Source organism: Oncorhynchus masou, chromosome 30 (genome assembly GCF_036934945.1).
Source record: "Oncorhynchus masou masou isolate Uvic2021 chromosome 30, UVic_Omas_1.1, whole genome shotgun sequence".
NCBI lineage: Eukaryota > Metazoa > Chordata > Actinopteri > Salmoniformes > Salmonidae > Oncorhynchus > Oncorhynchus masou.
The window spans coordinates 29,322,078-29,348,099 of NC_088241.1; the positions used below are offsets into that span (position 1 = coordinate 29,322,078).

Consider the following 26,022-nt stretch of genomic DNA (forward strand, 5'->3'; position numbering starts at 1 on the left):
AGCATAGAAATAGCGCACATAGAACAGCTCTAATACATACATTTCTATGTGAATTTGGCCGTGTCTCCATAAAAAGTTACATATTGCAGCTTTAATGCCCAAATAAGTGGACTGGGATTTAACAGGATTTGTTGAGTGAAGTGAAACTTTCTTGGCCGTTTCATTGATTAACATTTAATGCTGATTTATATCCTGACATCAATTTGTAATATTGAGTTCTCAATATCTATCATATCTAAGAGGATATCATACATGTATAGAGATATGAGATGATGATTTAATCAGTATTGGAGAAGCAATTGCATTCTGCCTCATGTGGCTCTAGAGAGAGAACGAATGCCGCGGAAAACCCGTCGCCTTGTCTACATCCACGAAAAATAGGAAATGGACTTGATTGAATGTCATTTTTAGACATCATGGCAAAAAGTTTAGCGTACGAACCATATCCATAAAATTCTTTCCCAAACCAAATTTCCTTAAATCCGCCAACAATACTGCCATTTGAGCCTGTCAAAAGCCCTTTTGGCATCTAGTGACAGCACAGCACACGGTGTGTCCAACTGTTGTTTCATGTATTCCGTGCATTAAATGATGGACTTAGATTTGCGCTATTGAATTATTATAGTAGCTTGTGTCCACAAATTCCGATATAAATGAAACCTCAATATGACTGCAACATTCAGGCTTGCCTGCTTTCTGGTCCAATTCCTTTAAGGTTTTTGGAGATGTTTAAAAAATATAAGAAAGAAAGCAAACAATAGCCATTTTTTTTCTCTCTCACTTGTGTGAAAAATAGCTGGGAGTCGAGGAGGGAGTCAGCAGGAGGGGGGCAGACAGGGATCGTGATCGTTTAGTCTGCCCTGGGGACAAGCTCCACAGTGTCACTGCTGCCCATATTCGGTGGCTGAGCAAGGAGGGCCAGGTGGTGGTTCCCGAGCGTGGCACAGTCAAGCGTGGACACAGCGCATGCTGACATTTTACCTTCCCCGACTGCTGCAGGGGGAGGAAAAATCTGCTTTTCCATATGCTTGTGCTCGTTGCACCCCTTTCCCGGGTCCCTGGCAGATGGCTCCCTGAACATTGTTTACCTTCAGTGGCAGTCCCAGATGAAGAGTGTGTCCATTGGCATTCCCATTCTGTCCAGTTTTCCCCTCTCTCCTTAGCCAAGGAGCCGGTCGGAATACTCTCTCACACACACACACTTGTATAAACAGGTACATTCTCACAAAGCTACATATCCATCTCGTCACATATTCCCCATCGCTTACAGATTCCAGAAAAAACGTAGCGTATTTCTCTAACTTGTTCTCTCATTCTACCAGAAACTACCCTGTCTACACTTGTTTGCAATGTGTTGTGTAGTGTGACCATATGGGCCCCTCCCTGATGTCTTTTTAGTTCCAGACAGACAGACCTCCAGATGTTTCCAGTGTGGCGGCTGGAGGGACAGATGCTTTTGGCTGGACTGGGTTGGACCAACACTCCATTCAATGGTCCCAAGGCGGAATTCATCCACATCCTCAGCCTGCCATAGTTACACACTTGTCCTGATCTCTGTTATGGGTTTACAAACTGGGTCATACTCAATGGTAGTGATTGGGGGGGGGGGGGGGGGGGGAGGAAATCATGATATTATATTGATATTTGACTAAATATACATTTGTAAAATATATTTATACTTGGTAGCTAGCGCTAGTCAGCTGTACTTACGCCAAAATGTTTCATCCTATAGCTTGTTCTTCATCTTTTTAAAGTGAGCCAACATGTTTTCAGTACTTATATTCTTGACTGATCAAAACTAACTTTGTCATGGTCTCTCTTGTCCCTCTGCAGCAGACATATTCTGTATAGTGAGCAATATGTTTGGAGCATCAAATCGCAATAAAATCACAGTATCGAATCACAATACATATAGAATCATGAGAATCGCAGGGAGAATTTCTTCAGGGAGCATGTGCAAGGCCTATGTGGGGGTTTTTTGAGGAGAGAAATGGTGGGCAGGAGGGTCGGTTGTTTTCACAATGAAAACTTTGGGTTAAAGGTCATGCCGTCCATGTCTCTCTCACCTTTCCCTTGTCATGCTAGGTGAGAGCCGAACTGGCCTCATTGGCTTGGGGAGCAGGGCAGCAGCAAGGGGTCCACTGCTAACTGAGCCGTCTGTCTGGAAGTGCTGCTGACAGATACCAGAATACATGGTCCTGAGACCTCAAGGTAGCTTAACCTCCTCTAACCAAGCACATGCTGGTTTGGTTTACTTATGGTACATGCAGCTATAGCAATCTCCATTTGATACCATTTATATGGTGAAATAGGTAGGTACTGCAGGTAGCCCCGTATCCTGTCACCCAAATAATAACATTGTCATATAATTATGGTCATAAAGATAATGTCACGTACTGACATTGAGCACCTAAGATGATCACATTTCTCATGTCTTCCCATTTAGAACATTTCAAATCAACAGAGAGAGACTGACAAAGGCATGGCCACCCACCTTTTCCTGTCTCTGGTAGTCTTGTAACACTGATTAAGGTACACATGAGAAGTGTGCGTTAATTCACTGTTAAGCAGCTTGCTGTCTCCCGGAGCATGAAAGAAAATGAATAAATTGTGTAAGTGGTGTGAGTTATGGGTTGGAGGAGGGGCAGGAAGGCAAACGGGCACAAAGGGTGCTTTCTCATCTCAACAGCCTTGGGTCCTCTCACTTGTTTTGTTCATTAATGCCTAATGTGACGGAACAGCACTTGTCTCTCCCTCCACAAATGACACTGATGACAACAGAATAGGAAAGGATGGCCTGTAACGTTGGTACTAGGTCCTAGCATGACAGGTGTATGAAATCAAGCGCACCGCCATGCAATCTCCATAGACAAACATTGGCAGTAGAACGGCCTTCCCTGAAGAGCTCAGTTACTTTCAACGCCGCACCGTCATATGATTTCACCTTTCCAATAAGTCAATTCGGCAAATTTCTGCCCTGCTAGAGCTGTCAACTGTAAGGGCTGTTGTTGAGAAGTGGAAACTTACAGGAGCAGCAACGGCTCAGCCGCGAATCTGTAGGCCACACAAGCTGACAGAACGAGACCGCCGAATGCAGAAGAGCATTGTGCGTCTGTCCTCTGTTTCAACACTCACTACCAAGTTCCAAACTGCCTCTGAAAGCAATGTCCGCACAAGAACTGTTCATTGGGAGCTTCATGAATTGAGTTTCCATGGCCGAGCAGCCACACACCATGCGCAATGCGAAGCGTTACCTGGAGTGGTGTAAAGCTTGCCGCCATTGGATGCCAGGAAAACGCTACCTGCACGAATGCATGGCGCCAACTGTATTTCCATTGATGGAGGAATCTTTATGCTTCAGCATAGAATTACATTATAGATGATTCTGTGCATCCAACTTTGTGGCAACAGTTTGGGGAAGGCCCTTTGCTGTTTCAGCATGACAATGTCCCCATGCATAAAGCGAAGTCCGTACAGAAATGGTTAGTCAAGATCGGTGTGGAAGAACTTGATTGACTTGCACAGAGCCCTGACCTCAACTCCATCGAACACCTTTGGGATGAATTGGAATGCCAACTTCGAGCCAGGCCTAATCCCCAACATCAGTTTCCAAACTCACTAATGGTCTTTTGGCTGAATGAAAGCAAGTCCCCGCAGCATCTAATGAAAAGCCTTCCCAGAAGAGTGTGTTATCAGCAAAGGGGCGACCAACTACATATTAACGCCCATGATTTTAGAATGAGATGTTTAACGAGCAGGTATCCACATACACTACATGACCAAAAGTATCTTCTGCGTGTGTTTTTGTGTTTGATTTCATCAAGACAACCATGTATACTTAATGATGTCAGCTGTGTCAAGAAGAAGTATCTTATTACTCTTTTGCCTCTTAGGGGCCCGATTTGCCCTGTGTTTCAGTGAGAAAGGTTTCTGACTTTCCTAAAGTGTTTCTTAGCATTGCATCCCCCTCGTTTTGTAGATTTCGTAGAGAGATGTACTTAGTTTGTCTCAGCCAGCCATACTCCATGCTTTGAGTGTTAGACTAGTGCACAGAGCTGTCAGCCTCCTGACTACTCCCCAACTATAATCCCTCAGTCCCTGCTGGCCTGCTCTGCACTGAAGACTGCCTCCCTCCTTGCTGAGTTGGGACAGTCATGGAGGAGTAACAGCTGGACCAGAGAGCCGTCTCTCCCTAAACAGCGGAAACTTCTCCAGCTGTCATCTGCTCTCTCCCACATGACCCATCTCTCCTTCCAGCTGCAGCCCTGGCCTCCCGCACTTTAACCCACTTCCACTGCAGAAGACCATGTTTGCAGTTTGCTCCGTGTGTGTGTGTGTGTGTGTGTGTGTGTGTGTCTGTGTGCTGCTTGGACCGGGACTGGCCCCCACTAAGAAGCTACCCCAGCACATAATGGGTTAAATGCAACCCCTGGCACCCTAAACAAACTATTAGGCTCTGGTCTAACAGGAGATTGAGAGACACTTTGGGTGTTTTGTTTTTTTCTCTGTCGACCTCAGAGAACTTGGTTCGTACGTAAAGTTTCAAAATGCCTTTGCTGCACCAAGCTACATCGATACAGACAAACTCTCTTACAAGGTGACGCCATGCGAAGAAAAGAAAAAACGTAACACATTTTCACTGCTCTTGACATACTAAACAAACAGTAAGTGCATCTTAGCTCAAACGTTTGTCAGTGCATATACAGTGCATTCGGAAAGTATTCAGACCCCTTGACTTTTTCCACATTTTGTTACGTTACAGCCTTATTTAATTATTTTTATTTTATAAAATCCTTCATAAAAAAAACAAAGCCATGAGGTTGAAGGAATTGTTCGTAGAGCTCCGAGACAGGCTTGTGTCAAGGAACAGCTCTACAGAAGGGTAAAAAAAAAATGTCTGCAGCATTGAAGGTGCCCAAGAACACAGTGGCCTCCATCATTCTTAAATGCAAGAAGTTTGGAACCACCTAGACTCTTCCTAGAGCTGGCCTCCCCACCAAACTGAGCAATCGGGGGAGAAGGGCCTTGGTCAGGGAGGTGACCAAGAAGCCAATGGTCACTCTGACAGAGCTCCAGAGTTCGTCTGTGGAGATGGGAGAACTTTCCAGAAGGACAACCATCTCTGCAGCAATCCACCAATCAGGCCTTTTATGGTAAAATGGCCAGATGGAAGCCACTCTTCAGTAAAAGGCACATGACAGCACGCTTTGAGTTTGCCAAAAGGCAGCTAAAGGACCATGAGAAACCAGATTTTCTGGTCTGATGAAACCAAGATTGAACTCTTTGGCCTAAATGCCAAACCTGGCACCATCCCTACGGTGAAGCATGGTAGTGGCAACATTATGCTTTGGGAGACTTGTCAGGATCGAGGGAAAGATGAATGGAGCAAAGTACAGAGAGATCCTTGATGAAAACCTGCTCCAGAATTCTCAGGACCTCAGACTGGGGCGAAGGTTCACCTTCCAATTGGACAGCGACCCTAACCACACAGCCAAGACAACGCAGGAGTGGCTGCGGGGCAAGTCTCTGAATGTCCTTGAGTGCCCCAGCCAGAGCTCGGCCTTTAACCCGATTTGAACATCTCTGGAGAGAACTGAAAATAGCTGAGTGGCGACGCTCCCCATCCAACCTGACAGAGCTTGAGAGAATCTGTAGAGGAGAATGGGAGAAACTCCCCAAGTACTGGTATGCCAAACTTGTAGCATCATACCCAAGAAGACTTGAGGCTGTAAGGCTGCCAAAGGTGCTTCAACAAAGTACTGAGTAAAGGGTCTGAATACTAATGTAAATGTGACATTTGCAAACATTTCTGAAAACCCGTTTTTGATTTGTCATTATGGGGTATTGTGTGGATTGATGACGGGAAAACTGTAATCAATTTTAGAATAAGGCTGTAATGTAACAAAATGTGGAAAAAGTCATGGGGTCTGAATACTTTCCCGAATGCACTGTACATTTCACTTACCTAATACTTGCATTTGAAAATGTCAAGTACTCATTAGTAATCGAATACAAACCATGAATCGAGTGCTCGCGTCCAACTCATCTACAGTTGAAAATGACAAAAACCTTGTATATAGGAGTAAAATAACTTTTCCTTTTTGTGCCTTGCAGGAACAACATCGAAAATGATCAAGCTTAGAGAGGAACCCAGCGACTATGCAGACCAGTCAAGAGGGAAGAGTCCGGTCAACAACAGCACACTGGTCCCGGTCAAAGGCATCAACAACCTAGGAAACACCTGCTTCTTTAACGCAGTTATGCAGGTGCGGTCATTATGAGATTGGTTTGTATACCGTAAACATTGACGAGGCTGCTTATGAAATGCAACCGTAGGGAAAAGGTCATGTCGAAGAGAGTCTTTACCGCGGGTGTACTGAAGCTCATTGCATACCTTAGAGAACTATTTTTAACTTGTCAGTAATGTCCAGATCAACTAGCCCATGTCAGTGAACATTGTTTTGCAGAATTTGTTAGCCCATAGATATTTTTGTCATGTTTGGGTCACTCAAATATCACATGAATAAACCTTAGACATGGCAAAATGTATAGAATTGCAAGAGAATTTGCTTTAAAACGGCAACATTTTCTCTGCACCCCATGACAAAATGTGTAGAATTGCTGGAAATAAGCTTTAAACATGCAACATTTTCTCTCCCTCAACAACCCTGGTCTAGGGAAGTGTACTGTAAACGGCTGGTCAAACTGGCATGTCGGGTGTTGCTCCTCCCGATAGTAAAATACCATAGCATACCAGCCTTGGGCTCCCGAGTGGCGCAGCATCGCCACTACAGACACCCTGGTGTCACTACGTCACTACAGACACCCTGGTTCGAATCCAGGCTGTATCACAACCGGCCGTGATTGGGAGTCCCATAGGGCGGCGCACAATTGGCCCAGCGTCGTCAAGGGTTTGGCCGGTGTAGGCCATCGTTGTAAATAAGAATTTGTTCTTAAACTCTACAACACATGAAAGGCTTGTAAAATTTCTTTAAAATACAGCAGTATAGGCAAGAACAAGTTATGCATATATAGTACAAGGGTATTTTATATGCGTATGTGTGACTCATCTATCCACGGGAGAATAGGACTGGTATGGAACACGTTCTCTATGTTCCAGTGTGTGTTGGCTGTCTAGTCTTGGGGAATTGAAACTTTCATTCCCTTCCCCTTTACCGCCATTTTGTTAATCACCTGGAGCTCTCTCGTGATTGAAACCAGACCGAACATTCTTCCTTTACATGTTTTTTTCCCCTCTCTCATTGTCTCCTTCAAAATTGCAATTTTGCTGGTGAAACAACATAATTGTCAGAGAAAAAGCTCACCCTGCTGATGCCATTGTGTCTTTTCCATAGCAACTGTCTTCATTGCCAGGATGTGACAAAACAACTGTCGTTTGAAAGGGAAGAAAGAGATGATGCAGTAATATGATGGGACAATGGTGGCTCTGGGCAATCCCTTCTGTGTTTCAGTCACAGCTCATCGTTTCTTTGGAAAGGGCTTTTTTAGCATAATGATATTTAGGCTCACACCCGCCAGTTTCTCAGAATTAATAGAGATTTTTTTCAATTGTAGACTCTCCAGTTTTTACCATTCATTTTTTTTGTTGCATTTGTAATATTTTTGATGTTTTTATTATTTTTTGTGAAGGGATGATAAAATAGAAAGGAAGGAGTGCAGTAAGATGTTAATTCATGATTCTTGTAACTGATAAGAAATGATTCTGTCCTGTCCATGCAGGTGAAAAACTATGATGACTAAATTAATGGTAATGGATTAATAGTGGCTGATTTCTGTCCATCAGAATCTGTCCCAGACTCACATGCTGAACGATCTGATACAGGATGTGAAGGAGAAGGGACACAAGCTGAAGATCTGCCCCCCTGCCGAGTCAAATGTGGTACGTTCCACGCTCATGTGCTTGGTATAGTCCAGTCCACCACTATAGTATTATACTGTACATGGCACAGGAAGTCACATATTACTGTCTATATGGGTGGTTATTTTTAATATTAGCATAACAGGCTATCGTAAATATCCCTTGACCAATTGTAGCCCACCCCCCACGTCTCCAGTCATCTGTAGAATAAAGTCATGCCCCTTCAGGCTTTCCATGGTAGTGCAACACTCCGTATGAAATACATGCCTTGTCTAACACTCATATGTTCTCTCGCTCACTCTCTCCTTTCCTGGGGTTGTCCTTCAGGGGGCGTTGATGGTGACTCTGCCCAGCCCAGAGCCCCTGACCTCGGCCATGTTCCTCTTCCTACACAGCATGAAGGAGTCTGGGAAGGGCCCTGTCAACCCCAAGACCCTTTTCAACCAGCTCTGCCAGAAGTAAGAAGCTATGTTCTGCATTAATCTTTATTTTATGTGTTGGCCGTCTTACAGCATTAGTGTTGATGGTGCCGGAACCCAGTATAGGCTATTGTATAGGCATGGGTGCTGACTTAACCTGCTTCCTGTGCTGGTCCATGCTAAAAGATTTTTAATGAAAAGAGCATATGTAGGGTGCCAGAGGAAGCACTACAGACCTGTAAAAAGTTGGCTAAAGCTTTCAGAATTATATTTTCTAATGCAAACTTTATCACCAAGAGATATTAATAGTTTTTGTTACCATCAATTCTTCCTTACTTGATTGATGGAATCAAATCAAATCAAATTTTATTTGTCACATACACATGGTTAGCAGATGTTAATGCGAGTGTAGCGAAATGCTTGTGCCTCTAGTTCCGACAATGCAGTAATAACCAACAAGTAATCTAACTAACAATTCCTAATCTACTGTCTTATACACAGTGTAAGGGGATAAAGAATATGTACATAAGGATATATGAATGAGTGATGATACAGAGCAGCATAGGCAAGATACAGTAGATGGAATCACCACTGCGCAACATTGTAGATACATTGCGCTGTGGTTGCGGCGTCGGCGATGCATCATTGTTAGACACACAGCCTCATATGCAGACAAGCTGCCCTGCTCCCAAGGTTAGTGGTCAGTGTGCCCCAACTGGTCTGGCACTTCTCCATTGCCATGACAACAGTCAACCAAATGGTACAGGCAAAGGCCACAGCTCTTACCTGCCCTGTTGTCAAGCTGCCATGGCGACCACTTCAGAGAAGAGGTTGTCTCAACCTGCTGGACCCTACCAGCACCTGGTCCATCCAGTCTTCAGTCCACCTTGCTCCCCAACGCTGTTCAACACTAAACCATTAACACCAACGCACTCCACACAGAACGAACAGTAGACCTCACTGCACAAAATGGCTCTGATGCAATCTGCTTCCACCTGCAATCAAAACAGCATGGCATGTCCTTGTTCTCTTTAACACGCCGCACCCCCTGTGTTCGTGTTTGAACTTGAGGATAGTAAACCGTCTGAGTGGCTGGCCCGGCCAGCCCTCCCAGTTTCATAGTGTACGCTTATGAACACGGTCACCTTTGAACATGCTGAATGGTTGGTTAGGTCTCTCTTTGAACGTGTGGGGAATGGTTGGTTGGCTCTTGTTGTTGGAACATGGTGAACGGCTGGTTTGGCCCAGGCTGGCCGTAGTGTGTGGGGCCTGTTGGGTTAGGTAGGACCAGGCTCTGTACAGTCGGCTCTGTCTGGGTGGGATGGGGAACGTTCGGGTGGCTGGAGCGCGGAGACGGTCGGCCGCCTGGGTGCCTCTGGTGTGTCCCGGTACCCAGGCTTTCATCTGCCCAGGTGTGTGTGTGTGTGTGTGTGTGTGTGTGTGTGTGTGTGTGTGTGTGTGTGTGTGTGTGTGTGTGTGTGTGTGTGTGTGAGAGCAATGACACCCCTCACCTGGTACCACCTCACCCTGCAGTGCATATGCACTCAGCCGGGCATACACATAGGCACAACACGCACGCATGCACGTACACGACACACATTCACCCAGTAGACCTCATTTCATGCCCTTCCTCACGCTCACTTGCGCATTACACAGACCCATGCCTTTATTCAAACCCTTCTTCCATGCACTCATTCACTCGACACCTACAAATGCACGTGCTACACACCTCATCCCGTGTTTCTACGCACACATGATTTGCCATCGCTCTCCCGTCCTTCGCAAACAAACTCTACATCTCTCTCCTCATTCTGTCTGTAACTGCATGTCAGTGGGGCAGGGTCAAGAGTGGCTCCTCTATACAGGAACATTCTCCTGATGCTGATAATGATATTTCTCCTGCCGCGTGTTGACCTTCGGGATGGCTAAAGCCATATACACACTAGGCTGTGTGCGTGTCCAATCCTCGTCTTTATTTCCCGAGGTCTCCTAGCTCAGTGGCGTGTTGCCGGCCCTGACCTGAGATTGTGCACCCTAGTGCTTAACAACACACTGGTTGGTTAAACTGGCTACTTGTGTAGGACCCCACAGTGTGTGTGTGTGTGTGTGTGTGTGTGTGTGTGTGTGTGTGTTTTCCATTGGTATTTAAGGCAGATTGAGCCTAGTGTGTTGTTGTGTTCACCCTTGACCAGCTGAGTCACTCCCTGTCTGGCCTGCTCTTCTGGCTGCCCCACTGTACCCAACGCCAGGCCCCCTGTGCCAGCTGGACGGGTCGGGCTCGGACCAGCGCCAGGCCCAGTGGTTTGGAGGGTCAACACCACACACACTGTTTCTGGTGCCAGTGAGAGACTCGGATTGTACCCAGACCCACCACTAGGCCTATGCTGCTGTGGTGGGGGATGTGTGTATGGCGCACAAGAGGAAAAAGCTCTACAATTTATTCTGATAAAAAAATGTTTAAAAAATTGTCATTGAAGTTTAATCTAGAGAATCTTGCCTATGCTTACACAGGAACACTTTTACCTCCCTTTTTCCTTACACTAGTGTTCAGTTATGAAATAATACACGCACACACTTGCACAAATGCACTCTGCGAACGCGCGTACACACTTACTGACGTTCTTTCATAACTTGTAGGCAATTTTTTTTAAACTAACCTGTGTGTAATTCCAACCGCAGAAGGAAAATAGCAGGGTTCAACAATGAGCAGGCGGCCACACAAAGGCACATGGCCACACAGGTCTGAACATGCATGGAAGATCTCCTGCAGCTGAAGCGTTGAAGAGCAGGCATTCTCTCAAGGAAGGTCACATTCAGCTGGTCTCACAATGCCTGATATAAATCATGTCCACAGACCTTCAGCTGCCTATGCAAAGGCATTCATTATATTTCTGATGTTACGCGTCCCGCTTTTGTCTGTCCCTGTGAGGAATAGTCTATATGTGCATCAAAGCTGAGAATGAGAAACTGCTTCCATCTCAAGGCCATCAGACTGCTAAACAGCAATCGCTAACTCAGAGAGGCTGCTGCCTTCATTGAGACCCAATCACTGGACACTTTAAGAAATGGATCACTCGTCACTTTAAACAATGCCACTTTAAGTAATGCCACATTTTAATATTGTTTACAAATCTTACATTACTCATATCACATGGGGAAGCTGCATTCGATAATGTGGGTACGGCAGAAGAGAAATAGACCTACACTTATTGAAAGGAATGTCTTTCATAATTGATTGCATGTGGCACTGTGACCCTGTGAATGTGATTACATATGAGGCAGGGTGTTCTATGAGTCAGATAAGTGTTGATTTTTTAAATATTATAGATGCTTTTTTTTTTACGTGCATGATAATGAGTGTTTTTACATGCTTATGCTGGATAGATACAGTAAGTGGCTCTTATTATGTAAATGTGTGTGTCAATGTGAAAGCGACTCAATGTATAGGATTTATATGTTGTATTGAAAGTGTGTGAGAGTGTGTGTGTGTGTGTGTGCGCCCCTCTGCCTGTCGAGGTGGTGCAACGTGCCGGGGTTGCCTTGCGTCTGGTACTAACTCATCCGCTGTTAATTGTGTTAGCACCGCAGCTGTCTGCATTGGTCAGGGCCAGATTGGGAGCAGCGCTACAGGGCCCTTCTGCCTCTCTTCCACTGGGATGAGCTTCCAGACGGCGCCGTTCCCACTGATCCCATTGGAGCTGCTCGTCTGCCTCGTCACCCGTCGCTGCTCTGTGTTCCGTTCCCGGGACAAAATACCCCAAGACTGCTGCGTGCCTCTGTCTTTTAATCCCAACTATCACTGTGTGACGACCAGATACTGTACCAGTCTGACCCGCTTTGTGTTTGAGCTGTTAGATAAGCAGAGTTGGGGATGAGTGTGTTTGGCATGAATACAAGACACGATTTGCTTGATAAAAAGCCATATTCCTACTGTAATCCCCATTGTAATTTCCATTTTTCATATAAGAAAACATGCTTTAAAACACTAATTTTGTACACGTTTGAAGGAAGATATTCCATTATGTTTTGGCATCTTTAAAGGGGATGAAATGAGGGACACGTGATTTCCCCCCCTCCCTCCTCTGCCCTTGCGTGTGGTAGAGAAGGGGGGCTGAGTTGGTCCTCTAGACCTCCTGCTCATGACCTGTGTTGGGGGCAGGTGGTCATTCGTCTCTCCCCGAGCTCCAGTCACCCATTCTGGGGCTTGACGTCAACATCCATCAGCACATGGCAGACATGATCCAGACTGTAGGCCCATCCACTCTGCTGCCAGTTAGAGGATGAGTACCTCTGTTCTGATTGGGTCTGGGAGCTCGCCAGGAAGAATGGTTCACCAGTTCAAAGGGGTAAATCGTTTGGTTTCATTTGCATTGCAGGCCAATCTGAACGGGTCATTGGCCTGTATGTAGAGATTATATGACATCAGATCAGGATGCTATACCTGGGACAATGAACCCCCTACAATGGCTTTTAAGAGGACCCATTTCTCTGTGGAGAGCTGCTAAGGGGCGTTATAAAATAGGACAAATTTAGGCTGACGCCCTTAGAACAAGTACCAGTATTCCGGTTATCCAGTGATAAAGACGGTGATCATTGTTATAGATGGTCAGATGCTAAACTGGTATCAAAGAGGCAACGAATGTACTTGCCTTCCTCTATGACCCCGTGCACTCAGAGAGCATTGGGTTAGGAGTGGTCAGTGGTTCTCTCAGGTCAGCTGCATGTTGTCCTGCCAGCCTGTCAGGCCAACCTGTTCTGTGGCTGACGCTGCCCAACAGGTTGTGGTGGTGGCTCTTGCACTGGCTGCACATCTGTCTCTACATCTGTCCCTACATCTGTCCTGCTGTGGCCAGGGACAGGTTCAAGGAGATCCCCCTTTACGAGCGCTGGGGCATGAACACGCAGGATGTCCACTGGCACAATCACCATACGTTTTCTCCCGTAGTTATATGTACTGCTGGGGAATGATAATGATGGGAGATATGTGTACTCTAGACAGTAAAGTGCTTTCTATTGAAGAAATACAGAATTGGCTTGCACAGTAGGCTGTTGGTAAGCCCTACAGCCATTTTCACCTGCAATGTCAGATTTAATTTGCAAATACTTGCACAGGTCTTAAAGTTAGCTACGAAATGAAAGAAATTCCATCAAATAATCAATGTGTAATTTTTATAAGAGACGCCTTTAACAAAATCAGTCATCTTCTTTACTTGGAATCTTGCTTAACACATGAAGCCAGAAGAAGGTCATTGTGTGTGTGTGTGTGTGTGTGTGTGTGTGTGTGTGTGTGTGTGTGTGTGTGTGTGACCATAACTGGTTTAATGAAAGCTGTGGGAATGAAACAATAGCTTCCTTTAAGCTGCAGAGAGGAAATTGAATGGATGAACCAACGAAAAGTCCTTAAAAAAATAATGGCCTTTCTCCGCTCTCATTGATGTCTCTGTATGCACTATTGATACCGCTGATTGCTTTACGCATGCGGTTGCTTGTTTGAGTGTGTGGGTGGGTGTTTGTGTACCAATGATTTGTGTTTGCCTGTCCTAGATTTACTCATTGTATCAACTATAAACAACGAACATGTGACTGGTCTAGCTTAGCGATAGAGCTGCCAGCTTCGGTCTGCAGTCCACCTCTAACTTTCATCCCTCTCAACTCTCTCCCTCTCTCAAGATCTCTGTTAAAAAAATAAAAAATAAAAACGGAATTACGTTTACACGAGTGTGTGCGTATGTGTTCTGACTAAACTGTGTTCTGTCCGTCTCACCAGGGCTCCACGCTTTAAGGGCTACCAGCAGCAGGACAGCCAGGAGCTGCTCCATTACCTACTGGACTCCATGAGAGTAGAAGAGACTAAGGTGAGACTATAGACCCACATTACAAACACCACATCCTTCTTCCACTCAGCCTAGAACCATGGCTCCGTCTCTGTGCCAGTGGCTGTGTTTGAGATCCAGACTGACCGATCTACAAATCGTAAAGAGTAGTTATTTAGGAAGCATTTATTTATTTATATATATATATATATAATTTTTCTACTAACATATACAGTGCCTTGCGAAAGTATTCGGCCCCCTTGAACTTTGCGACCTTTTGCCACATTTCAGGCTTCAAACATAAAGATATAAAACTGTATTTTTTTGTGAAGAATCAACATGTGGGACACAATCATGAAGTGGAACGACATTTATTGGATATTTCAAACTTTTTTAACAAATCAAAAACTGAAAAATTGGGCATGCAAAATTATTCAGCCCCTTTACTTTCAGTGCAGCAAACTCTCTCCAGAAGTTCAGTGAGGATCTCTGAATGATCCAATGTTGACCTAAATGACTAATGATGATAAATACAATCCACCTGTGTGTAATCAAGTCTCTGTATAAATGCACCTGCACTGTGATAGTCTCAGAGGTCCGTTAAAAGCGCAGAGAGCATCATGAAGAACAAGGAACACACCAGGCAGGTCCGAGATACTGTTGTGAAGAAGTTTAAAGCCGGATTTGGATACAAAAAGATTTCCCAAGCTTTAAACATCCCAAGGAGCACTGTGCAAGCGATAATATTGAAATGGAAGGAGTATCAGACCACTGCAAATCTACCAAGACCTGGCCGTCCCTCTAAACTTTCAGCTCATACAAGGAGAAGACTGATCAGAGATGCAGCCAAGAGGCCCATGATCACTCTGGATGAACTGCAGAGGTGGGAGAACTGCTGAGGTGGGAGACTCTGTCCATAGGACAACAATCAGTCGTATATTGCACAAATCTGCCCTTTATGGAAGAATGGCAAGAAGAAAGCCATTTCTTAAAGATATCCATAAAAAGTGTTGTTTAAAGTTCACCACAAGCCACCTGGGAGACACACCAAACATGTGGAAGAAGGTGCTCTGGTCAGATGAAACCAAAATTGAACTTTTTGGCAACAATGCAAAACGTTATGTTTGGCGTAAAAGCAACACAGCTCATCACCCTGAACACACCATCTCCACTGTCAAACATGGTGGTGGCAGCATCATGGTTTGGGCCTGCTTTTCTTCAGCAGGGACAGGGAAGATGGTTAAAATTGATGGGAAGATGGATGGAGCCAAATACAGGACCATTCTGGAAGAAAACCTGATGGAGTCTGCAAAAGACCTGAGACTGGGACAGAGATTTGTCTTCCAACAAGACAATGTTCCAAAACATAAAGCAAAATCTACAATGGAATGGTTCAAAAATAAACATATCCAGGTGTTAGAATGGCCAAGTCAAAGTCCAGACCTGAATCCAATCAAGAATCTGTGGAAAGAACTGAAAACTGCTGTTCAAATGCTCTCCATCCAACTTCACTGAGCTCGAGCTGTTTTGCGAGGAGGAATGGGAAAAAATGTCAGTCTCTCGATGTGCAAAACTGATAGAGACATACCCCAAGCGACTTCAGCTGTAATCGCAGCAAAAAGTGGCGCTACAAAGTATTAACTTAAGGGGGCTGAATAATTTTGCACGCCCAATTTTTCAGTTTTTGATTTGTTAAAAAAGTTTGAAATATCCAATAAATGTCGTTCCACTTCATGATTGTGTCCCACTTGTTGTTGATTCTTCACAAAAAATACAGTTTTATATCTATCTTTATGTTTGAAGCCTGAAATGTGGCAAAAGGTCGCAAAGTTCAAGGGGGCCGAATACTTTCGCAAGGCACTGTATATATATATATATATTTTCATGTAGATCAGTCAAGTGACTGAGCAGAATGTATGCTCTCAAACACACCCTGTGAAGTATGATTATGATGACATAAAGCCATTGGTCTCTCTGTCAACGGTGTCTATGATAGCTGTAGCCAAGCTACATGTAGGGTGGTGACCATGCTTGTAAGAGTACACAAAGAACAGGCAATGTTTTGATTGCAATTGAGAAGAACACTTCAATCGCCAACGTAGAGCAGGCTGAACGCTTGTGGATGACAGTGTGCAGGGTTTGGTCTTTCCCTTTGCTTCTCGGCCAGCCATTGTCTTTTAACCTTATGGTACCATATTTTCTGGCAAGTGCAGACTGCCCCCCCTTCAGCAATTAGGGGGAGCCCACTGTGGGCCCGGCCCAGGGCTGAGTCAGTTGGCCCCTCGGCCCCACCAGCGACTCAGCCAGCCCCAAAAAGAGAGGAGAGTAGCGGGTGTGGAGTGGAGTGGTCAGCCCGGGGCCTGGGACAGGGGGACAAGGGTACAGGCTGGGACTCCCCCCTGGTTCTTTTTAAACTTGTGAACACTGACAGTTGTGCCACTTACAGGACTTGCAAGTGGCACGACGGGCGTCATTGTGTGATCTGGGAAACACGCAGCTGTGGGTCGCCCCATTGTGCTGGAGGGTCACCCCCCCTTCCCCCGCTCCAATCAGGGAGTCCGAGAGGGAGGGTAAAGGGGGGAGCTGGCCCTATTCATGCATTCATTATAGATGCGCTCAAACGTAAACACACGCACATACGCTTATATGCATTTGACATCTACTGTCTGATGAATTTACAATAAATATACCTGCAAAAATGTGTAATGGGTTCGCACTCAAACATATTATTTTCACTGCATCAGGGATGGCGTACACAGACGTTTCACTGCATCAGGGATAGCGTACACAGACATTTCACTGCATCAGGGATAGCGTACACAGACGTTTCACTGCATCAGGGATAGCGTACACAGACGTTTCACTGCATCAGGGATAGCGTACACAGACATTTCACTGCATCAGGGATAGCGTACACAGACGTTTCACTGCATCAGGGATAGCGTACACAGACGTTTCACTGCATCAGGGATAGCGTACACAGACGTTTCACTGCATCAGGGATAGCGTACACAGACGTTTCACTGCATCAGGGATAGCGTACACAGACGTTTCACTGCATCAGGGATAGCGTACACAGACATTTCACTGCATCAGGGATAGCGTACACAGACGTTTCACTGCATCAGGGATAGCGTACACAGACGTTTCACTGCATCAGGGATAGCGTACACAGACGTTTCACTGCATCAGGGATAGCGTACACAGACGTTTCACTGCATCAGGGATAGCGTACACAGACGTTTCACTGCATCAGGGATGTCGTACACAAGACATTTCACTGCATCAGGGATGTCGTACACAGGACGTTTCACTGCATCAGGGATGTCGTACACAGACGTTTCACTGCATCAGGGATGTCGTACACAAGACATTTCACTGCATCAGGGATGTCGTACACAGGACGTTTCACTGCATCAGGGATGTCGTACACAGATGTTTCGGATTTACAGCCTTCAGTGTGTAGATACAAATGCTGTTTTGATTTAAAAGAAAATTGTAAAGAACTGCCGATGAGCAGCAGTTGCGTCTAATCAGGTTTGCCATTCATCTGCCATAAATTTACCTGCACAGCATACACAACCCAACAAATATTGTATACTCATAATTTTTTCGGTCAATGACACTTACACATTTTATTTACTCAGCCCAAACAAACGTGCAATAAAACACACACACATACACTGAGTGACTGGCCATTTCTCCCATAGCCTGTCACCACCAATCTAGGAGGCCCAAGTGTTTGTTTTGATTGGCCATTTAGTGTCCGAAGTCTAAATAGGCTAATTGCACACAGTCAATTATCACCAATTAGCTGAGACGTTAGGTACAGTAATGCTCCCACTCAGGGCATGGCCTGCGCTTCTTGGCCCATCTTAATTTAGTTTACACCCCTCCAACCTTCCCTTCCTCACCCCGCTTCTCTTACCCTGAGCCTACACACTACACGTTGGGGGGATCCTGATGGGGATTAATTAGTGTGGGGCTCAGCAGTGTCTGACTAGGGAGAGGAGGGCAGGGGGGGGGGCTGCAGAGCTGGGATTAACCAGGCTTTTGACCTAAATAGCCAGTCCAGTGCATGGGTCTGGGGACAATGGGGGCGACTAGTCGGTTACACAGACCACGGCCAATTATCTATTGATTGGTGCTTTACTGTGTTGGTGCCTCTTCTTCTACTAGCCAACACACTCACTGACCATGTCACCTTCAATCATTGCCCACGGCCACGCCACCGAGACTGTCAGAGACGGCTGGCTGACACACTCCACACCAACACATGCGCAGTGTACACACACAAACACACACAGGAGAAGTACACACACACACAGAGAGAGCGAGATGCAAGTGCACATTCAGATGCTCTGGAAGAAGTTTTGTATTTGTTTACTAATGTGTATTCACAAACACACTCATTTTTGTAATGGTTTCAGTTCCTTGGCTTCCCATGGTAGCTGTTATATGAATCACCCTTTGTTGTATAAAACCACCATTTTGTAGTCCTGCATTTTTCCATCTACTTAAGTTGCATTCATATGAGATCAATGTAGTGTTTGACATTCCCAGCGGATCAAAGCGGGCATTCTGAAATCCTTCAACAACCCCACAGAGAAGACTGCAGATGATGAGACCAAACGCCAAGTCAAAGGTTCCTGTTCCATTCTGACACTCAGTAGTTTTGACCTAAACCAATAGCGCCATCTTGTGGCGGCTTTGTGTACTGTCCAATGGCTTACTATGGAAAAATACCTCAACCACAGGAGGCATGTTTCATGATTTAAACATAAGGATTGATTAAAGTAAATTTATTCTGAATGATTGTAGCTGAATAATGTTGTTTTTAGTTGCCTAACCTTTATTTCCTCCTTATCTCAGCATACGGGAAGGAGGGTGTGAAGATGAACTTTGTGGATCGCATCTTTGTGGGGGAGTTGACCAACACCATCATGTGTGAGGAGTGTGAGCATGTAAGTGATTCATTGCCTGTCTATTCTGTTTATGGTTACTGGAATCTGTGTGTGTGGTCAACCACTGAACAGTTTGGCTGTAGTCCTTAATACTTAATGATTAATTATAAAACTACAGTTATATTAATAAGATATGCAATTTAGCAGATGCGTTTATCCAAAGTGACTTACAATCATGCTAAATACATTTTATGTACGGGTGACCCTGGGAATCGAAAGCACAATCCTGGTGTTGCAAGTGCCATGCTCGACTGAGCCATATGTTTTGTGTGTGTCATACACAGTTAAACCATTTTAAACCACTTCTCAATGAGCAGTGTTCATATTTCAGTAAGACTATAGTTATTCCCAGCTGAAAGCCATGCCATACTTTGATTGTGAGTGTTATGGGTGCCTGTCCTCTGTCTCCCTCAGATCTCCACAGTGAAGGAAGCCTTCATTGACATCTCCCTGCCCATCATTGAGGAGCGGGTGAGCATATCTTTGCATTAGCTTTGCAATAGTGTCCAGTCCAGAATACTGCTTCTGCCATGTTGATCATATGTGATACGTGTACAGTATGTTGGTTTCATCTCTGTCTTTGTGTCATGTCCTGTTGCTGTTCAGATGTCCAAGCCGTCCAACCCGGGCAGGACTGGGAAGAGCAGTCGGGAGCAAGAAGCTAACGTCTCCCACGGTGACGAGATGCTTTCCGCAGCGCTCAATAAGAACAGCAGGAAACTTAGCGGACAGGTGTGTGTGTGTTCTTTGTGTCTGTGTGTAAGTGTAGTTTGAGTCAGTTGGTGAGTGTGTTTTGCTGACTGTGTGTGTCTACCTCCCTCAAAAGCAGCAGCAGGGCCATAAGTCCCCTGGCTCTGTGGAAGAGAAGGGGGCAGACAGCCCCTCGGACCACCCCGAGGAGGAGTCCCCCTCTGTAATGGCTCGTGCTGCAGGAGTTTCCAAAATGGCCACCACCAGCAGCCTATCTGATGGCAGCGAGAAAGACTCGGGCCCCCAGGACAGCAGCAATGACGCCGACAGCGAGGCCTCGGAGAGCGAGTGGACCCCCCGGCACTCCTCGGGCCACAGCCATGGTGGCAGAGGGTCCACCCCTACCCAGTCTCCCACCCTGTCCGCCCTCTCCCCCAGGACCCAGCATGGTGGTGCTGTGGAGCAGCTGGTCAGTGCAGTGCATAAGATTAACCTGGGACCTGATTCAGCGGACTCACCCTCTACACACTGTCCTGAGGACCAGGTGGAGCCCCATTCTCAACATCCTCAACAGTCTCCTCACTCCCACCACCAGGGGGCATTCCAGGCCCTGTCCCACAGCTATACGCCCTGCTCCAAGGAGTGCTCCGTTCAGTCCTGCCTTCACCAGTTCACCTCGGTGGAGCTTCTGATGGGCAACAACAAGCTGTTGTGCGAGAGCTGCACGGACCGCCGGCAGAAACAACTGCGGAAGAGCACCTCAGCAGGTTAGTTAGAACACATACACCGTTTGATAGAGAACTTGTGCTGATTTGAATTTTTTTATTTGACCTTTATTTAAGTAGGCAAGTCAGTTAAGAACAAATTCTTATTTACAATGACGGCCTACCCCGGCCAAACCTGGACGATACTGGACCAATTGTGCTATGGGACTCCCAATCACGGCCAGATGTGATACAGCCTGGATTTAAACCAGGGACTGGAGTGACGCCTCTTGCATTGAGATGCAGTGCCTAAGACCGCTGTGCCACTCAGGAGCGCTCGATAACCACTGTTGTTAAAGATAATTTGTTGAGATTCTGATCTGATAGTGACAGCAGTAGGTGATATGGAAATGTGTGGCTATTCGGCACCTATCCATGTCATGCATTTACACAGATATTCAAATGCACACATTTAGGTTACACTGACTTGTAATCAGGCAGAGCAATCATGTTTTTGAAAAATTCTCATTCACAAAGTGACATTGTGGTGTCTGTATGTGCTTACAGACAGTGGTGTAAAGTAATTACTGGAAAATTACTTTAAAGTACTTTAAGTCGTTTTTTTTTAGGGAATCTGAACTTTACTTAACTATTTAGGTTTTAGACTACTTTTACTCCACATAAAATAATGTATTTTTTACTCCATACATTTTCCCTGACACCCAGAAGTACTCATTACATTTCCAATGCTTTGCAGGACTGGAAATGGTTAATATAAAGAATGTGAAAGGATTTATACTTTTACTTTTGATACTTAAGTATATTTTAGCAATTATATTTACTTTTGATACTTAAGTATGTTTAAAACCAAATACTTTTAGACTTTTACTGAAGTAGTATTTTACTGTGTGACAGTCACTTTTACTTTAGTAATTTCTTATTAAGGTATCTTTTAGTTTTACCCAAGTATGACAATTGTGTACTTTTTGCACCACTGCATACAGAGAAGAAGTCTGACAAGGTGTACACCAGCGCTCGCAAACAGATGCTGATCTCTTCGCTGCCCCCGGTGGTCACTCTGCACCTCAAACGCTTCCATCAGGTTAGCATATTATTTCATGTATTATTGTACACATCTTTACGTTATTGTATATGATATATCATGTTCATGTGAATAACGTTGTGTTCTCCTGTTTATCTAAATTGTTGTTGTGGTCATGGTGTAGGCTATTACTGTGTCTTATTGTGTGTTGATATCTTTGGGGTTGATTTGTGTGTGTGTGTGTGTGTGTGTGTGTGTGTGTGTGTGTGTGAAGGCAGGGATGAACCTACGAAAAGTCAACCGTCACGTCAACTTCCCTCTCATCCTGGACCTGGCTCCGTTCTGCTCGGCATCCTGCAAGGTACTAACTCTTCTTCACGTGAAAACAGGGACAATATCTTTACTAAAAACCTTGAAATGAACTGAAATAAATATGGGTCCTTGGACACTGTAGCTCAAGTACTTATCAGTATTTGTGCTTGTAATGAATAATTGAAAAGATAGCAATGGCTCAGATGCTCCTGTATCTGTCTGAGCTCTTGGCACTGCTGACTGTCTCATCCTGAGTTCATTTTGGGCAGAACCTGGTGGCAGGGGAGCGTGTGCTCTACAGCCTGTATGGCATCGTGGAACACAGCGGGTCGATGCGCGGGGGCCACTACACAGCGTATGTAAAGGTCCGCTCGCCCCAGAGGAGAACCGAGCAGCCACAGCGCAGAAACCTGGCAGGTATAAACGGTCTCTTTGTCTGTCCATAAAATACTCTCTACTCCTTTACCAATTTTGTGTTAAGAGTCTATGTCAATACGTTTACTTAAAAAAAGATGTATATATCGACCAAAGCATCGAATTGTATGATTGTAAAAAGTATGTGTCGCCTGTACATACAAACTCACTGTATTTGTGTGAAGGCCTCACTCCGCGTAACCTTGAAGGCGGCATTTATGAGAGAAAAAGCGCTGTAGTGTATATAGATGTCCAGTGTTATATAGATGTATTTTCTCCTGTCCTTGCTCAAGGAGAGCGCCTGCCATTCAGCGACGCTCAGCTGTAATGAAAATGTCTTTGTGACAGAGGTCTGTGTGAGTAGTTGTCCTCGCTGGTAATTAACTAGTATAGAACTTGAGGTGACATTGTCTTGGCAGCATTGGTGAGCCACCATAGAGGGGTCAAAAGGACCTCTGTAACCACCGCTGTCGTCCACCATCCATCTTCTCATGTCAACACATCCCTTCTTACAAACGCTCTTCTTATTTTCCTTTCATTTTCTTCTCACTGCTTTTCCTTTTCTCTTTCGCTTCAATGCATGTTTTCCTCACCCTGCTGTTAACCTTCCGTTGGGCAACGGCTGAAATGCTCTACGCGACTTTTGTCCGGTCTACGGGCTCTAAGAGAACCTCTGACATTTAACAATTCAGTCAAGCCAAATCGTAGTGTACACCTGGCGGCCTTAACGGCTGTACAATTTCGAAAACTCGCACTTGTTGATAATGGCTGATTTTACGGCCGAATGTATTCAATATATTTGAAAATTGTCGGGACACCGTAAGTGCCCTTGAGAGCCATCAACCGCAAATCGAGTATCCGCTTATACTTTATGGGCTGTGGCACTACGTTTTACTACAGTTTGCTCCGATTTCCTCCGATTTCCAAAAATGCGCCGGGATCCTGTAGATCAGGCTAAAAACCTAATGTCCGTCCAGTTTAAGTTTAAAATCAGACTTAGCACAAACACTAAGTGTAGTGTTGTTACAATTATGAAATGTGCTTGGCCTAATTGAATTGTCTTACCTACATACCAGTGTTGCTATGAACGTCTTTGTCCTTGCTGCTCCTCATTCTGTCACCGTTTCTGTGGTAAGCTAGCCACAGTCATTGGTTTCTCACAGTAATGGCTCCTAGAAAATCTCCATCTCTTCCCATTAACCACAGACCCTGACTGTGTTTCAGGTCCAAGGGAAGCAAGCAGTGCTACACAGGGTCAGTGGGTGTATGTAAGTGACACCAATGTCCAGACGGTACCAGAATCCAGGGTCCTCAACTCTCAAGCCTACCTGCTGTTCTACGAGGAGATGCTGTGACTGCCAGAGCACGGAGCTACTCAACAATCGTTGGTCTCTCAGGAGACCGGGGAAGAGGGGGGAAAAAAGAGAGAGACCTGCTTTGGGTATACCGCTCTCTAAACTTTGACTCGCAAGAGCATGATGGGATTTGTAGGCCATCAAGGACATGCATTACATTGATGTATACTGGACTGCTCAGCATTGAAGGGTTACCACACTCTTCGTGTCTCGGTCCACTTACTGAACGTCCCCATACAGTTGCTCATACCTCTGTAGGGGAAAGAGACTGAGTGAGAAAGCGAGAGAGTGGCAGAATAGTATGTTTAATTAGCACAAATTATACAGAAAAAAAAATGCTATGTTATTTATATTTTACAGCCTGCTGTGGTGAATACGAATTGTATTTTTTGTAGAACATGCGAATGTGTGACTATCATTAAATGGTGATTGCCAAAGAGTTTTTGGTAAAAGAAATAATATAAAATGATGGAAAACATACACAAAAGACTTAAGTGCCAAAAGAATGTGATCTCAAACTATTCCTGAAAGGAGAGGTCCATAATGTGACAGGCCATCCGAGTGTGTTTCAGACCAATACATTACTGTGTTGGTTGGCACTGTTCTTTTCAATTCTATTTCTACGCTTAAATGTCTACCCACACGTATTCAAACACATTGCGATGTTTAACAAAGGGACATTGCTACATATATGATTGCCAGCTCGCTGGACAATAAACAGTTGTTTTCATTTCATTAGTCTTTTTATCCCATTATTTTCTGCTGTAGTTAAACTAAAGGCAGTGAATGTGTTGATCAATCTTCAGATTCAAATGTGTCTCACCATTTATGTTAATCGTTCTGCAAATATTTTTTGGGGGGAATGAAATGGAGATATTTTATCTGTCGGTTGTTGGGACATTGCCAAATTATTCTGGTCAAGTGAAGGATTACTATAAGTAAAGATACGGTTTGATGAATTTCTTTCAAAACAAATAAATACTCAGTGCCTACACTCTAGGATTATTACGCTTCTGCATGTTAAGAACAAATAATTACGGTGAACACATATTTGCTTACAGATACTTGTGTGAAATGTATATGCAAAACCATGAGAATTTGGTGTTTTTACCACAATACTAAACCCTATATAGATATGGTGCCTCAGGCTACAGTGTTTATCTTCAGGCGTTCTTTTCCTTCTGAAAATGTCATTCGATTTCAATAAGGAACTCGGTGCACCGTTGGGTTATGTGAAGTCATATATATCGAAGAGAATAAATCTAACTTATGAAATGGGAAACCAACAAGGCTCAGCTCACATGTTCTTATTTTGGTTGGATGTTTGAATCCTCTCTTCTTCTTTCCCCCCCCCCCCAAAGGAAAGTACTTGATAGTGGATGAGTACAGCTGTTGTTTTCGCACTGGAATTTCTATCATCCCTCTTTACTGTGTGAAGACGGTGCCGGCCATTAGTCAGGGGCTGTCACAGTGAATCCCATAGTTGCCATATTCACTCTGTCGGTGGTGGCGATGTGCCATGACGGGTGCAAAGCAGCGCTGTTTTGAGAAACATGTCGTGAGCTGGTGAAGAGGAGGTGGGTGTGGAATCAGGAAAAGGGCAATGTCTAAAAGTATCCCATCTTCCACCCTCCTGGTCCCATACACTGTGACATCCCAATCACGCTGTTAAAACATTAAAACAGAGTGTCAAGCCACCCACCAACACAGCACTTTTTTAAAATGTATTTTTAAAAGCAGGGGCCCTCGCTTGGGGACATTCTCTTGAAGGATGAGATATGATTTTAATCTCAGTTAATGAAAGGGCCTCGTCCTCTTTCCTCTGTCACGGTGGTCATGGAAACCAGTGACAAGGGACCGCTGCAGTGTTCATCTCTTACAACAGTACAATACAAAGGGACAGTGCTCAGGCTAAAAGTAACATTTAGTCACTGTCATGGAAGGCCTGCGTGGCAGAAATAGAAGTGTGTCCCCTTCAAGCTTGGAAGTGTATTGCCTTCAGGGCACTGGTCACATGATACCAAGAGTTTTTTTGTTTCTGAGAACCATGTTCTCTGTCAGCATATGTGTTAGGCGACCTACAGTACATGGGTGTTTATTTTAGTCTAGCGTTATTGTTTCACATTTTTATTTCCAAGGTTTTAAGACCATCACAATACTGGACGGGATTCAATCAATTGAAGATAAGGGGTTTTCGGATAGAGCCAATGTGCTCTGTCCCAGATAGTCCACCAGATGGCTGCATGCACTGAATACAGACAGGTGTTTGCCATTGGAACTGAACAGGACCGCGTGCAGTAGGAAAACATCCATCTTTTTCATAGCCAACCACAAAAATGACAGAAATGACAGGCTTCAGATCTTGACTGATATCAATAAAAAATGACCTGGTCTCGAATGCGATAGCTTAGGCCTACTGAAAGAGGGAAG

At 44.8% G+C, this 26,022-nt stretch overlaps 1 protein-coding gene across 3 annotated transcripts in view; it reads left to right on the plus strand.

Moving 5' to 3' along the window:
- LOC135522489 (ubiquitin carboxyl-terminal hydrolase 45-like) overlaps positions 1-24,327 on the plus strand; it is a 45,451-nt gene extending 21,124 nt beyond the window's left edge. Inside the window, exons 1-14 of one of the 3 annotated variants that reach the window (XM_064948788.1) lie at positions 1,640-2,211; positions 6,115-6,266; positions 7,805-7,900; positions 8,207-8,337; positions 14,066-14,153; positions 18,675-18,756; positions 18,984-19,075; positions 19,490-19,546; positions 19,682-19,807; positions 19,902-20,532; positions 21,474-21,571; positions 21,786-21,872; positions 22,093-22,240; positions 23,462-24,327. In XM_064948788.1, coding sequence (XP_064804860.1) covers positions 2,193-2,211; positions 6,115-6,266; positions 7,805-7,900; positions 8,207-8,337; positions 14,066-14,153; positions 18,675-18,756; positions 18,984-19,075; positions 19,490-19,546; positions 19,682-19,807; positions 19,902-20,532; positions 21,474-21,571; positions 21,786-21,872; positions 22,093-22,240; positions 23,462-23,592 — 1,938 coding nt within the window. In that variant the 5' untranslated portion in view covers positions 1,640-2,192 and the 3' untranslated portion in view covers positions 23,593-24,327. Of the gene's footprint in view, positions 1-1,639; positions 2,212-6,114; positions 6,267-7,804; positions 7,901-8,206; positions 8,338-14,065; positions 14,154-18,674; positions 18,757-18,983; positions 19,076-19,489; positions 19,547-19,681; positions 19,808-19,901; positions 20,533-21,473; positions 21,572-21,785; positions 21,873-22,092; positions 22,241-23,461 lie in introns of those variants that run through there. The other 2 variants (XM_064948786.1, XM_064948787.1) reach the window with 2 other exon arrangements.
- The last annotated feature ends 1,695 nt before the right edge of the window (positions 24,328-26,022 follow it).